The following is a 16,033-nucleotide window of genomic DNA, read 5'->3' on the forward strand; positions in this document are numbered from 1 at the left end:
GAATTTGCAGTTTGTATATGTTTACACATTGAGTTAGGGGAAAGCATCATTTTGCTCAAGTTCCAGACCTTGAAATTGGGTCTGACCAGTTTCTGGCTACTGTTTCTTTCGTCGTTTGCGCTGTTGTATGGGCCAGACCATTTCTTTGCAACTGCTGTGTCTGTGTACATACTGATCAGCTGTTAAGAGCAGGGTATTTTCCTAGAGTATGTCCTTGTTGCTGAATAGGAGGATGGAGTAATAGGATACAATTTAAGACATCCTTATAAAGTTGCTACACCCCTGAGAACATAGGGCATTTATACATACGTTTGTCTGCTCTGATGCTGGAAATCTAGTGAGTCAGAACAGGCTCAATTAATTGAGTCTGTGGAGCATGAGAACTGACTCACCCAGCACTGAGAAAATGACAGCAGTGTGCTTGAAACTAAAACACCTTTAATGTGTTTTAATTCAAAAGTGCACTGCTGTATTACTGCTGCAAAAGTGCAGCTGGACGCTACATTACATGCATGTATGCATAGTATGCATATGCCTACAGTGAGCCAGGTTGGTCTCTAAGCAGCTGTAAGAGAAAAGGTTCAGAAACAGAAATGGTGATCACCTGCTTTAGGGCTTTGGGTAAGGGCTGAATAAGGTGGCTTTTCCGCCTTTTCTTCTCATACTGCATATACTTCCCATACTGCATATACTGGGAAGGCTTACCTCACTTCTGAACAGATGCATCTGTTCTGTTGTTTCTTTTCTGTTAAATGGCTAAATGTTAAATTCTTTCCTTTTTAACAGGGCACTAGCAGTGTTTTAGGAGAAAAGGGTAGAGAGATGCATGTCATTTTTTTGCTCTTTGTTGTTTTCCTGCCTGTTTGAAGAAGATTGCCCTGAAGCCATTTGTTGAAGTACTATTTGCCAGATGTTGGTGTTTTATAACTTGTTAAAGCAGCATTTCAGCTCACCTTTAACAGCCCACTTAAGCACCCCTGATGGGCCTTTATAATATACCATTTATAACGTACTAATATTTTTTTTCCTACTCTCTCAGCAGATCCACTCTAGAAAATATTTTAGTAGTGGAAAGAGTAGAGACAATAAATGCAAAAGTAGTAAAGACCTTTTTGTGAAACATTTTCAATTGTAAATCTCCCTTAGTTGTAGCTGGTCTTCTAAACCTTTTATCTTTTTTCCTGTTTCTTTCCTGTTGCTTTTTTGTGCTATTAAGTGTTGGATTTTTTTTATGAAGACACAGTTGATCAGCTGTCTCACCAGAAATCTCCAGGCAGCTTTATTTTTAATTTTCCCTTAAATTTATACTGGAGCTATTTTAAATATCTTAGGATTTGAATGCATTGTATATATAAATGCTGTATTTGATAAGGAGTCAGACAAAACCATATGTGCATCTTCTCTGGCCTTTGAAACTCCATAGTGGCCTGATTTTTAGGAACACTACAAAAACAGTTTGCTTCAAATCCTTAGCTGTGGTAGAGAATGGCATATGTTAAGGAGGGCCTACTCAAGTGACATTTGTACTTCTCAACCTGGGCCTGACTGTGTCAGTCCAGTCTGAACATAACTGAAAAACATGCAAAGGCTGCTTTAAGTTGCATTGGTTGCTGACTGCTTCCCAGGATCACCCTTGAGCTGAAGATTAGTAAGGCATAGGGAAATTTTATAGTGCTGTATTACACATGAAGCAAGGGAAGTGAAGTTGACACTAAAATCCTTTCTGTGCTCTGTGGTGCTAAAGAAAATCTCCCTTTTACTGTTTATTTTAGCCTTATTTTGCATTTGACTTTTCATTACAGCTACAATGTCTGCTCTGAGCATTAGTGTTTAAAATTAGGATACAGTCCTGTATTTTAAGTGCATGTAATCACAAGTAACATCGTTTCAGGTAGAAAATTTTAGGACTAATTGTAGTCTCAGGTACACAGCACCAGAGCTGAGTCATCTTACTTTTGATCAAATCCTAAAAAAGCTTCTGTTTAAATTTTTAAGCAGTATTTGTAATCACACTGTAAAACCTATTTAATCAGAAAACATTTAGAATACTTGATGTGGTGCATTTTTATTAATTGCTTAACTCCAAGCTATCAGAAATATCTTATTACTCTATAATTTTTATCAGCCTTCTAATCAAAGGAGGCAGAGGTCACTGGTTTTATGAAAAATGTTTTTTTAAAACATTTCTGTTTTTAAAAGTAAAAAATCTGAAATTACTAGCAAAAATTAAATGTTTTCCTCCTGTAGGTATTGTCCACTTCTACTGGCTTGACAAAAACTGTGTACAACCCTGCTGCTTTGAAGGCAGCACAGAAATCTTTGCCTGTTGTTTCCACTTCCATGCTAGACTCTAATGAAGCACAGAAGAAAAAACAGGTAAATTAAACATACTTCTTAAATGTATATAAAATAATAGATTTAGGAATTTGTAACTGTTAGAGGTTGTACGAACATATCTCATAACTGCATGGGTAGAATTAGTAAATCAAGTGTTCATCACAGAATAGAGTTGGTTTCAAAAGGCAACGAAAGTAAAACTTTTGTTTTCTAGTACTTGTTGAAAGTACTTGTTCCTTTCTGTTTACTTTTTGCAGTGTATTTTCTACCAATTTAATGAAGATCAGTAGGGACACAGCATATGAAGCTTTTGTAATGGGGAAAAGAATCTTCACATTTGGGATGTTGATTTTTCTTTGTTAGTTGGAAGAAGGGGTGTACAGTATAATTCTAACTTTGTTTCCCAATTGTCTCTTGTTTGCTGTATTTGGATCCTCTGTGATCAATATTTGCCCTCCTCAAGTGAGAATTGTCCAGCCTTTTAGCCTGTTTTAATTGTACTTCATCCCCTTCATTTATTCACTTAAGTATATTAAAGAATACTAAAGTCCCGATTTCCTTTTGGGTATAAGGCGAATAAAGCCAAAAAACATGCCTGGCTCTGGGTGAGACTCACCAGCTCAGTTTACATTTTTAAAATCACTTTTGGGTCCTCTGGTTCACTTTTACTTGAGTAAACTAAATATAGATTGAATATGTTGTCTTTGTTTGAATCCATCCGATTTAGGTTTACACAAAAGCATTAAGGACAATTCAGCTCCTAAATGGAGAGTTTAGGCTAATGGACATTGTCTGTAAGGGTTTTCAATTTTTTTACTTTAAGCAGGGCTTTATGACTATATATAACATGGGACCAGACTCCTTTGGCACATGTATGACACTTACAGCATGATATTTGGAAGTTCTTAGTACCTGTAGCACCCAGTGACATAAACTAAAATTGCAGTTGCTTAGCATCTTTGAAAATAAGCTGATGAATATCTAGTGCTAGGTGTCAGAAATTAGAAGCCACTGGTTAAAATCTCAACTGCAATACTGAATAATCATTTAAAAGGAAGAAAGAACTAAAGTTCTGCAACATAACTGGCTTATTTCCTCATGCTTTTTTCTGTTTAGAGAGATTTCTATTATAAACCTTTTACTTATGAGAAAATCATGGCTCATTGTGATAGATGTAAGATTTTCTTATTTTCATTAGTTTTTTCTCATCTCTTTGCCTTTTTACCTATCTTCCTTTTCCGTTCCCTTTTTCTTCATGCCCCTTGAGTATATAATCCTCTCTGGAGGTTGCAGCTACTAAAGAATATGATTGCACATGTAACATAACATACCAAGTGAGCAGAATTTAAGATGGTATTTAGGAGGATATACAGATGCAGCATTAGTATTTTTATTATGGCTATTGGTGTACTTTCATTCTACATGAAGTAATTCTGTGGCAAATACCCTTGTAGTTTGGTTATACTAGACTCATGCACGGGTGGGGTTTTTACATTTCTTTGTCTCCATGTCAGGTATGTTGATTAATTCTTTCTAAATGTCCTGGGGCCTAACCCCTTACTCCCATTCTTTGTCTGAGATTAAGGAATATACATACCTATACATTTTAACCCGCATTAGAGGAGCTGAGCTGCAGCTCTCGCCTGGTCTTTGCTGCCCTCTAAGTATAAGTTTTTTCACAGTAATAAAGCAGACAAATATGTGTTTGTCATTTGTGCATTCATAAGTGTCTTCAGAAAGAGTTACATTCCTAATAGCTTCAAGATAAATCTTTAATGCAACTGATTAGCTTCTTTCTGGGTAGAGAGCTTGATTATTTTAGTTATGGTATCAAAGTTTCAACCCACCCCTCCAAAAAAGACGAAACCAAAACAAAAAACAACAACCAAAAAACACCCCAGCTTTTTAATGTACTTTTGACTTGATCTGGAACTAATACCACAAAGCTTAATTTACTGAATCCTACAACATATTTTTTCTACATGTCTGAGCTCTTGCTTATAAGTTATGTAAATTAATTTTGTGCGTTAAAAAATACTTCCTCTGGTACCGTGGAGTACAATATCCTGCCTCTCACTGACATATACTGATCTGCTATAGATGATTACCCTATTTGCAATGAAGGAGGAATGCTTAATCCACACGAGGCATGCACCTGCCTAATTCAGGTTATCAAATCCTAATGTTTGACACTGCTTTCCCAAATACAGCAGTAAAAGCCACATTATCTGGCACCTTACCAACTGGCACGATCTATTAACCGGCATGCCAGCTTGTAAGGTGAAAGCGAAACTGGAAGTGCCCACCGTGGCCCTTCGGGTTTTGCCAAGACCCCATGGCCTGGGGCATAGTAGCCTGTGCAGGGGCCTTTCCTTCCTGTCCCCCAGCATACTGATGCAGTGGGAGGGGCAGCAACATGGTGGGAGAGGTGGTGGCGCACTGGATGCGGCAGGAGAGGCGATGGCCCGAGCAGGCAAAGACGCCTGTTTCAGCTTCTTGGGTAACTGGCATATTTGGTTATTTGACATCCCCCGTTCCCCATGGGTGCCAGATAACAAAGCTTTTGCTGTACTGTGTTTGAGTAGCCTTCTTTAAGTATATTAGTTTATATTTGTTACTAGAAATTTGGTGGTTATCAGATTTTCTAAATCATTTAATACAGAACTGTTTAGTCGATGACAGAATATTTTTCTATTGAGCAGCTCATCATTCAAAATCTAGAAACTTTCTGTAATCTTATAATCCTAGGAAGCACTAAGACTTCAACAAGATGTGAGAAAGAAGAAGCAAGAAATCTTAGAAAAGCATATTGAAACACAAAAGGTAAAATGTTAAATGTTGAACGTCCTTGATTTGAGTAAGATGGTAAAAATGAGTTGAAATCTGACTTGTAAAAGTCAATAACTTGTATTATTAGAATAATTAGAAATTTGTAGGCATGGATCGCAGTCTTTCTTTAGGAACACTATTATCGACAGCGTTCTGGTTCCTGGCTGTGACTCTTCCATCTTGAGACAGAGCGAGACTTGCATAAATATAAATTTTAATCTTAACTGGGGGGTCAGTTCTCCCCCGGTTGTGGTTGTTATGAAGTGGCAATAATGGCTGCTTCCTTGGTTCCTAGGTCTTTCCAACCAGGTTTTTTTTCCTTGGATGTGGTCAGCAAAGAAGCCACATGTTCAGAAGTAGCAACAGCTGGAAGTTGCATCTTGCAGTCTTGTTCCTTAAGTATCTAAAAATACTGATCTCTGAAACATCTTACTCTTGTCCTGCTTTGTTGCTACCTCTACAGTAAAGCTTTAACGCTTTTGATATGTTGCTTTATTTGTCCTCGTAGTGCCAAGTCTGTCACCTTTATGGTTTGGTGCAGAATTCCTGTCCATACCTGTATTCTGTAGATCAGGTTGTCCTTCCTGGCACTAAGGCTCAGAAGTAAATGTCTGACAAAGTTCTGTTCCAGATGGTGAATATGACTGCTTAGTGTACCCTACTACAATTGAGCATAATATACAAAAGTATAAATTATATCTAGAAAATCTTTTAAAATATTTTATAAGCATTGTTTAAGTTAAAACATAAAGAAATGACTTTTAAAATTGGACAGATGTTGATTTCAAAATTGGAGAAGAACAAAGCCATGAAATCAGAAGACAAAGCAGAAATTATGAAAACACTGGAAACACTGACAAATAGCATTACCAAGCTAAAGGATGAATTAAAAGGTGTGTCATCTGGAGGACCTCCTCTGAAAAGCATGAAAACTAAAGCTCAGGTACTCTGCTTTTTATTATAGAATTACATGCTCATGTTAATTAATTAAAAAAATAATATTTGAAAAAAAAATCTGTCTAGATTGACTCTGATAATTTAAATACAACATTGCATAAGATGATTCTGTATTTTTCCATCACTTAAAGAAGCCATAGTACTCGTTTGAAATTTGTTACCTGCTGTTGTCACTAGGTAATACCTATTATCCAAAATATATCATAAGAATTAAAATCGTGCGCACACACGCTCTCTCTTTGCTGCTTATTCCAAGTAACTACTCAATTTCTCCTGTTTGGGCTTTTTTTAAACAGCAGCATGAAGAGCAATACCATATTCCTTCAGCTGTAAAATGCACTTTTTAAAACCAGGTATTTCTTTCAATAATTTCCTGAGTCTTAAATTCAAGTTAAATTAAAAGAAAAAGTTAAAAGGTTTCTTTATGCGTCAAAGATGCGTTATCCTTGTTAATGTTTTTATTTTGTTAGTTTGTCATAAAAATCAGGTGCATCTTAAAATCAAGAGCGTCTTTATACTCAAAGGAATGCAGCATATCTTAAGCAAAAAGTTGCATTGAAGTTGAGGGTCAGATTTAGGTTTGTTTCATGTTCTAAATTACTCTCGCCTACGTTGCAACCTTGTGCCCTTTTCATTCTTGATTATGTAACAGTACTGTCAAATAAAGAGTTTGGCTTGTGAGGAATAATGTAGTACATAGATAGTTTACAAATATCTAACTGAACCTTCCCACTTTGTATACTGCTTAATTCCTGCGTAGTATTCTCAATTTCTTTTTAACTACTTATAATGGGTTTTGACTTGAGGTTTCTTTTTCTCTGTTTGCTTTTCTTTTTTCTGCTACAAAAGACTGATTTCTTTGGTCTTTCCCACAATGTTAAAATCAGCCTCCAACTCTGCTTTCTGACCTAGTTATATTGTCTTTTAATGGCGGATATTTTTTGCTATCTGGGGAGGGTATGTTATCCACGACGATTATAAAATGATTTTGAAAGGCTTGGTAAGAGAATAGTATTACAGAATTCTGTCAGTCCTTTTATAAATGATTAACACCAATTGTTTTCTCTTCTGCTCTAGCAACCAGATAAGGAGATACTTGCACAAAAAAGCAAAGGTTTTACAAACTATTGATGGTATTCTTCAAAGTGTCTGGTACTTCTCTAGAAGACCACAGTCAATCTTGGTCTCCTCCAGCCATTCTGATCTGCATCCCTTAAAATGTTTACTTTTCCCTTCTAATATGTTTGTTTTAGGAAGCTCCTCTTTTCAGGAATGGCCTTGAATCCAGCCTGTGGTGAAGTCTTAAAGGACCTTCAACCATATATGTGAGCAAAAAACATGGAGCAATCTGCTTAAGAGGCAGATCAAACTTAAAAAATAGTAACTATAAAATTATGGTGAAGTACAGATTTGATGCATAAATATTGAGGTGACCTTGCTCATGGCTTCATTACCTCATCCATTCCTCTGATAACATTTTATGGCTTGTATTTTTACTTTAGGCATCATATTTAAAAAATTGGGCCTGGAATTTAGGTTTATTTTTCAGTATGGGCATCCTCAGACAGTGGAACTGTGAAATTGCTGTATTTCAATTAGAAACAATATAAGGGTGTAAAATATATATTAAAATTTGGGAAAACAGGTTTCTCATACCTTCTGCAGCTAGCAACCTCTTTCAGATTGAGATGTCCTAACTTCTTCCCGAAGGGGTCTAACCTTATCTTGAGGACAAATTGAACTGTAACTATGCCAGAAATAACAGATGTTAAAGAATGAACCCCGTTATAAATGAGGCAGTAACTTGCAAATTCATTCTTAAGTATAATTAATGCAAATTTAAGTATAATTAATAGAGAAGTTTTTTTATAAGGTTCAACTGGGGAAATAATTCAACATGAACACAGTTTTAATCAGTGAGTGCTAGCAATACTTTGTTTTGTGTTGCATCTCAATTTATAGTGAGAAAACTTGCAGAGAAAAGTGGGATGAGAACTTGAACTTATTTTCAATTGAAGTTTGCAGAGCTGTGGGTTAGAAAATGACAGATATGTAGTTTTGTGACCAGAGAATTGTCAGTTTGTCCTAGCAGTGCTCCAGGAGGTTCTGGAGAAGAAAATAGTCCCAAGTAGGTATAAAATAAGAGTGGGTGCTAAACTGTGAATTGTGAGTAGTCAAATACTGTGATTAGTTCTTCATTTTTCTTGAAGTCTGAAATGAGAGGAAGCAGTTGAGGACTATTAATTTCCATGTTTTTGCTTAATGTTTTTACTTTGCCTTAAATGGACAGAAAATTCATGTTCCACCCCTGAAGCTTGTTTAGGTAGCCAAAGATGTCTGACATGCAAGGTAAATTGCCCTGGAAGAGAATTATTGAAGGTATCAACAAGAGGACACTGTACACCATTAAGGAAAATCTTTGCTTTGCTCTTAATTAAAAACAAAAAAACAAACAAAGCAGCCTCATGAGAGCCACCTGACTTCAAGTGATAGATGAAGGGAAAGGAATCAGTCATCTGAACAAAGTAAAAAAAAACAAAAAACACTTTGCGTTACTTGGGTAACTTGCTTTTGAAGTTTATGTTAACCCCACTGCAAAAGGACCTTGTTGCTGGGACTGTAAGCAGATGTCACCTTTGTCCTGCAATAAAATTATCTGTGGTGAGGCAAAATAAGAACATGCAGATATCTTTACCTCTTATTGCACTACAGATGCCCAAAGAGGGCTGTGCCAGCAGTTCCTGGAAACAGGTTTGCCACTCTGTTGCAGCAAATGTCTGTACCTTTCTGGCACAGTATGCCAGTTTGCAAGCATGCATTCAGGTTGGAGTGTCAGGTATCTGGGGCCATTCTGTAAGATTAATCCTGTGGGGCAGTGGCCCTGAGCAATGTCTGCACCTGCCAGTCAAGCAGATCAGTTATGCTGGGAGTACATCCTGGCACAACTGATCCTGGCAAAAAAACCAATGTTTTAGTAGCATTTTCTTAATGCTTGAAGTTGGGTAGCAAATGGAACCTTGAAAACTTAAGGTAGTAGATGCAGTGCATTAGATTAATGTGACTGTGCCACACAGATTGCAAAATGTTGCTCCCACTGAATGTGGAAACCTTTGGCTGCCACCTAACTTGCCTTAATTAGTCCTTTTCAGCTTTTGGATCCTGGTCCAACTTAAGGGTGGCAAGGGAAAGGGCAGGAGGAAGGGAAAATAAGAGCATCAAAAAATAATCTTTCCCAACTCCTGAACCTGTTAAACCTCAGACTCCTATTGTGTGCTTTGTGAATTTGAACCGCGAGTCATGTTTCTTGAGTTTTGAAACAGTTGACTTTGGACATCCTGGGCCGTGTAATGAATGCGTGGGAAAACAATATGTGAAAAACTATACAAAAAGTAGTAGTTTATTTCCTGTGACTTTTTTTTGAAACAATCTTGCACAGGAAAAGATGAAGATTTTGTAGTACTATTTGCCTTATACAAGTCATGTAATTTGAGAGATAGCAAGAAAAGATGTCTTTAGGATATTCGTGTTGACATTATCAGTTTGAGTAATCCAGCCTTTTCTTTTTCTTTTTCAAAGCCTCAAGTTTTCTCCCGAAAAATCTTCCTCCTTTATCATTCAGTGATGGATATTTGGTTTCTAACTCTCACACTGTCACCATACCTGTGAGGTCTTCATCTCTTACAGTCAGCTCTTGAGCACATGACACATTGGTTTAAAATCAGCATATGTAAATATAAAGTAATTTGCGCATGTTCTTTTTATTTGATGTGTCATTGGAACAAATGGTTGCTGTCTTTTCCAGATTCTCAAATTGAAACAAAATTCCATCAGATACATGGTCATACGTGAAGGTCTGCTGTGCCTCAGACCTTATGATTACATCTGACGCATCTGAATTTCATTTGAGCAACATATTTTACCACGATCTGTATGCATGGGTCAGAATAACAGAAAATTAGGGTTGGAAGGGGCTCCAACCCCCAGCTTAAAGCAGGACCATCCGTAACTATTTCATCTTAGCCAAGGCTTTGTCCAACTTGGTGTTAAAAGCCTGCGTTTGTTTTTGTATATTATGGTTGTTAATGCATCATGCCCGGAGAAGTGAATCGGTGCATGTGCAAAAGGGTTCAAATGTTTTTGTAGCAGAGGTCTTGGTAGTGTACTGCACACATTTGTGACCTGCCTTCATCTGCATTGAAGTACTGGTTGGACTTCTCACATTACTGAACTATAGTGGCCGTAAAGTTGTTCGCCACTGGAGTGGATGCTGTCTGTTCTGTTTATCATTTTGTATACTGAATTGTCTTGTAGAAGTCATGTTTTTGAGACTTCTCTACCAAAACTACATAGCAGCTGCAGATCACATTTTGTTTTCCTACTTTGTTTCAGCTGTTGAGTCAGTACTAGAAACCATGACGACATGGATCTTGAAAAAGCTCACTGCAAACTGAATGTCATTGTGCTCTCAAAACCTGCTATCATGTTGTGTTGTCTGAAAGATGATACTCAATGGAATAGAAATAATACCTATTAAGTTAGAGCTAACTTATACAGACCTGAAAAAACATGGCTTAGATATAGACATTACCCTTTCCTGGTTTCTGAATCCCCGTCTTTCTATGCTTAGCTTTGTCTCTTAAGATTCTACTTTTTAAGACACATGTACAGAAAAGGAGACCCTCACTGTAACTTTAACAGCCACCTAGCTCCCTGGAGACCATATCATGTTAGTCCTAGCATGCTGCATACTTTTAAGACACCCTCTCATGACTACCCTTTAATAGTGGTATTGTGATGGACCAGCAGGACTGTGGTCACTCAGCAGATTATTTCCCTGTTTGAGAGTAAGACATATATGAACTAATAGCCTTTCTCGACTATTTCTTAGATGCAGAAAGAATTGCTGGATACTGAGCTGGATTTGTACAAGAAGATGCAGGCTGGGGAAGAAGTCACTGAACTAAGGCGAAAGTACACAGAACTGCAGCTTGAAGTATGTCTCTTTCCCTTTTTTTGTTGTTTGCCGTTTTTAACAGTGTTCATGTATTTTTTTTTTAATTAACTTGCATTTTACTTTATACAACAATTTATGCTGTAATGAAGTTTCAAAGATGAAGCCTCATTTGTGTAGGTTGTATGCAGCTATTTTCTCTTAAACTTTAGTGGAGATACTTCACTTTTCTGTTCTTACATTGTACATATTTTTAAAAGCTGGTGTTATTTGGTGTGTTATAAAGTTACAGTAAGTAACAGCTTTTAAAAGAGCTGATGTATTTATTAAATTTTGTCTGTAGGTGGTGCTGTGGATGCTTATAAAGAGCTTAATGCTGGACTACTTTGATTCTTGTTAAAAAGAACATCTCTCTTAAATAATTGTCAGCATGAAGAAACATAATCTTGATCAAATTAAAATGCTTGAGAGAAGCTGTGTCATCCTGTAACTGTTTTTTAAGAAGATATAGTCTAACTCCTGAGGTTTTTTTTAACATTTATATAAATCAGACTGGATCAGGAAATGTTCCAAGTACAAATTACATGCCTATTTCTTTTTAAAGACACTTGGAGAATAAACTATTTTTTTCAAAAATTGTATAATGCAGCTTTTCTTAATCATCTTGATGATGTATGAGAGTGATGCATATTAAAATACATAGTATATACTTACAATATAACCCTTTCTTTACTGTAGATTGGCAGTGCTTTTTTGCTTAATTCTCTGCTAACTCAATGAAGTTTGACCATGCCTGTAAACTTTCCATATTGCCACTAACATGAACTACAGGTGGCACTAATTCTTTTGATGACATCTGGAATAGAGGCACTGAAATAAAGACACTTAAGTGATCAGCAGTGATTATGATGATGTTCTTATTTGTATATGGTTTCAATTGGCTTGCTTGGCTGTCTTTTAGAAGAGGCCTGTAGCTTTACACTACACTAGATATTTTACAGTGCTTTAATGAAGTTATGAATTCTGTAAAGTGACTAGAAACAGTTTCATACATTGAAATATTTTCAGAAATCGAGATCTTTACTGCTACAGCATAAAGTTTGTCCCTCTAACTCTGAGTTTCATCTAAAATATTTCAATTCCATTCCAAAGTTGAGACTGTTTGTTTCATTCAAGGAAATTAACTCATTTCTGAAAGAGATGCTTGGAAAAAATGTATAGATAGAAGATTTAATCGTTTTTAACACTAAACCCAATTTGAGACATTTCCTAAAGCAGAATGAAGTGTACACTGTGATTATAACATAATAACATTTAAATTCTGTCTTAATGTCTAATGTGTGCATCAGAGTACTGATATTTTACATACAAACTTCTTAGGCTGCCAAACGAGGGATCCTTTCTTCAAGTCGTGGCAGAGGAATACATGCAAGAGGTCGGGGTACATCACGTAGCAGAGGGAGAGGAATACGAGGCCGGGGACGAGGAAGAGGAGTTCCTGTTCATGCAGTAGTGGATCACCGACCAAGGGCATTGGAGATCTCTGCATTCACAGAAAGTGATAGGGAAGATCTCCTTCCTCATTTTGCGGTATGTAATTACTTCAGTTTTTCCTTTCTTTGGATGATGATGCCTTGTGGTAGAGCACTAGAAAAATGTCCAAAGAATGGTTCTAACTAACTGTTAGCACCAGTCTCCCAGATTGTACTTTAATGATCCCTTAGCACTATTAACCCTTAAATGGAACATGAAGTATGAACATGGGCAACTCAGTGTCCTAAAATCAAAGTCTAACTCCATTAATACAACAAATGTTAGCATAGCAGTTTCTATATACAGAGGGAGAAGAACACTTAGTACAACTATCTCACCCAATGCCAGATATTACTTTGCTCAAAAGAAAAGACAGCTGCTCAGTTCCTGAAATCAAAGGGTGCATCATTGGCAAAAACAGTCCAGACAGGTGTTGAAGGCTGGATTTATGACAGCAACACACACGACTTTCTTGCTGCCCCCTTTTAGTGCTTTTCTAGAACTTCATTCCTTCGATGATTCCTCGTTCCCATATTTTATCCTGGCAGCATATTCCTTTGTTCAGCAGACCCATCATGAGCACACCTCTTAATTTGGCCTTTTTCTGGTATCTTACTTTGGGCATTGTCCATTGGTCTCCCTTATCTTTCATTAACATATCCAATCATTTCATCCCTCTGATTCAGCCAGTTAGTGCCAAGTTCATTTAATTTGAGCTGGTAACAAATATTACTATGTTGCGTTAGAAAAACTTCTTACAGTAATCAAAAAGGAAAGAAACCTCATGTGAGCAAACTGAAGGCCTTAAGCTGCTTGCGGGAGGCAAGACCCGTTGATATTGTAGACACCAGCAAAATGAAAAGTTCAGATAATAAGGCTATACAGAACTTAAGCAATGATTAAATAAAGCTGAATCTAAAAGAAAACTTTAAACAATACTGTAATTTACCACTCTGTAAACAGGTACAACTTTAAAGCATAAAATATGACAAGCTACCCCAACACTAACCTCTGTGCCCGAAAGCTTGTCTAACATCTCTCCCACATGAATGGTTGATCCGTTAGAACATATTACCAAATAGACCTTGCTTGTCGCAGTTAAACCCAATTTATAATTAAACAAAATATTCTAAAATAAATCATTGGCTTCTGAGACTCCCCGGACAGGTAATTCCTTTAAAGGGGGTTGGGAGATGCCGCTGAGGAAAAGACTTCAGGTGTTATAATTAGGCATCTACTTAAATCTCACTGGCCGCTGATTATTTTCAGGAGGCCATTGTGCTGGCAGCCACCTTTTTTGTCAGGCACTTTTTGTACAGGCAGCTCCCATTTTTTTTCACTCCCCTTTATGCAGCCTGTTGGCTGAGAGCCTGGGAGTGTCCCTACCCCTCATCTTTTTTTATTTTGGTAGCCACAAACAGCTGCTGAAAAAAAAATCCTGCTGGGGTGGAGGGCTAACTTGAAGTAGCAGAGATAATGGGAGTGGGGATGACTGTGGGGACAGGTGATTGGCATAAAATGAGCACCGGTCTCATGATTTTCTCTGCTCCCCCCTCCCCTTCCTCCTCAGCTCCTGCTGCTTCAGTTTAACCCTCCTGGGTCTCTATTCCCATCTCCCCTGTCCCACCAGGCATAGCCACATTGCCCCACGGTGGCTCAGCATTGCAGCCCTACCTGACCAGTCCATTCTCCCCCAGCCTGGACCCTAAATAAAAGCACATTCACACCTCATCTGCTGCAGCCTTCCTCTTTAGGTGCTCTTCTGATCCAAGTGCCAGTCAGTACTGTTTTTTCTGGTTAGTTCCAGCATGACATTACATGCTGAACAGAACAGTTTGCCACCATCTGCATGAAGAGTCCCTTCAGGGTACTGCTTCACAGAGTTTGTGCACTTTGCTTTGTGGACTGTCTTCTCACTCAACCTGATCTTAAGTGCAGCAGCCAGCCTCACTGTGCTGTGTGTTCTTTAAATCCTCCCAGTCTCCTGTGCTGCCCAGTGATTGGGTCAGTCACCATGCTGATTGGCTTAATCACTGAGCCTTGCTGGGAGACCCTGTACTTTATACAGAGTCCCTGTGCTGCTGCTTGTGCCAATGAGCTGTTTCCCCCTCCCACCCCCGGTGATTTTTGTCAGTTTCTGGCAGGAAGAGCATTTTCCTGCTCTTTAGGGAAAGTGCGGATTTCCTGCTTTTCCTGCAAAACGCAAAAAATCTATTTAAGTAGATCCCTAGTTATGATATAACTGTTACAACTGTGTGCTTCTGTAGATGTAAGTTAGTTAAATCACTGTAACGTTGACCCTCAAGAGGTTTGGGAGGGAGTGCAGCTCCCTTCTGCTGTGTGCACCACCAGGGGAGGCATTGGGGGCATGTGCATCCCTGGATTTGTGCGCGGGCCCGGCCCATTCCCTCCCTCACTGTGGGACCTGGATCTGCACCGCCTATGCCCCCTCCCTCCCCTTTGTCCCTTCCCCACCACAGACTTACCGGCAGGATGCAACTATCCAAGATGCTGGGCTGCATTCCTCTAAACTAGTTATCAGATTGGTATCAGCTGATATGCCTGCTTAATCGGCCATTGGTATTGACCAAGAAAATCTGTATCGGTGCACTCCTAATTAATACCACAAAGTTGCAGATTCCTATTTAAAGCAAATGTGTGCAACAACCCTGACTACAACTGGCGATTAACATATCCATGAGTTTGACATTTGCTTTAAAACATTGTATGAATGGCTTAGGGGAAGGATTTTTATTCAGTGGGGCTAGTTTCAAGGAAAAATAAAAGATACAAGAGAGATTGATTATATTAAAAAAAAAAAAAAAAATAGTACTTTTGGAATTTAGTTTTTGCCGGCACACAAATAGTATTAAAAATATAATTTGAAGGTCACTTTTAACATTTGTATTTTACTGTCATGGTATTGTATGCTCTGTACAGCATTTCCTTAATTTTGACAAGTAAGCTTGTGAATCCTGGGAATCAGCAGCTGTTTTTAGCTTGCAGTTTGGGCATGATTTTTTATAGTTAAAAGTATCACAAACTTGGCATATCTTTGTTTCAAGACTTTTATTTTGATTATAATATTATACTTTAAAAGTCCAAGTATGTAACTCATCCATGGGGTAGAACTATATTTAAGCTACCAAGATTGCACTTTGTGATTTCCTTAAAAAAAAAAAGATGCCTTATTTAGCTTTTCTCTCCCTTTTACTCTTCCTAATAACCCTGGATTTGAAGGAGTACTGTCATTGAAATTTGTATTCAATTTCCCTTCAAACTGAGGGGCAAACACTACGATCAGATTTTTCACCACAATTTTTAAAAGTCTATGTGTACGTTATCTTCTGCCATTTAAAAAAAAATAATGCCCCAAATGTTGTTTGTGGTGGAGTTCAGTTACAGGACCACAGTTCTGTGCTCCAG

General features: G+C 37.8%; 1 protein-coding gene across 1 annotated transcript in view; it reads left to right on the forward strand.

Moving 5' to 3' along the window:
- RBM26 (RNA binding motif protein 26) overlaps positions 1–16,033 on the forward strand; it is a 96,509-nt gene that overhangs the window by 56,819 nt on the left and 23,657 nt on the right. Inside the window, exons 15-19 of the mRNA XM_090023795.1 lie at positions 2,248–2,376; positions 5,086–5,160; positions 5,942–6,109; positions 11,012–11,116; positions 12,455–12,664. Of these exons, the coding sequence (XP_089879921.1) occupies positions 2,248–2,376; positions 5,086–5,160; positions 5,942–6,109; positions 11,012–11,116; positions 12,455–12,664 (687 nt within the window). The remainder of the gene's footprint in view (positions 1–2,247; positions 2,377–5,085; positions 5,161–5,941; positions 6,110–11,011; positions 11,117–12,454; positions 12,665–16,033) is intronic.

Source organism: Crocodylus siamensis, chromosome 1 (assembly GCF_052110815.1).
Source record: "Crocodylus siamensis isolate JL-2025a chromosome 1, ASM5211081v1, whole genome shotgun sequence".
In the NCBI taxonomy this organism is placed as follows: domain Eukaryota; kingdom Metazoa; phylum Chordata; order Crocodylia; family Crocodylidae; genus Crocodylus; species Crocodylus siamensis.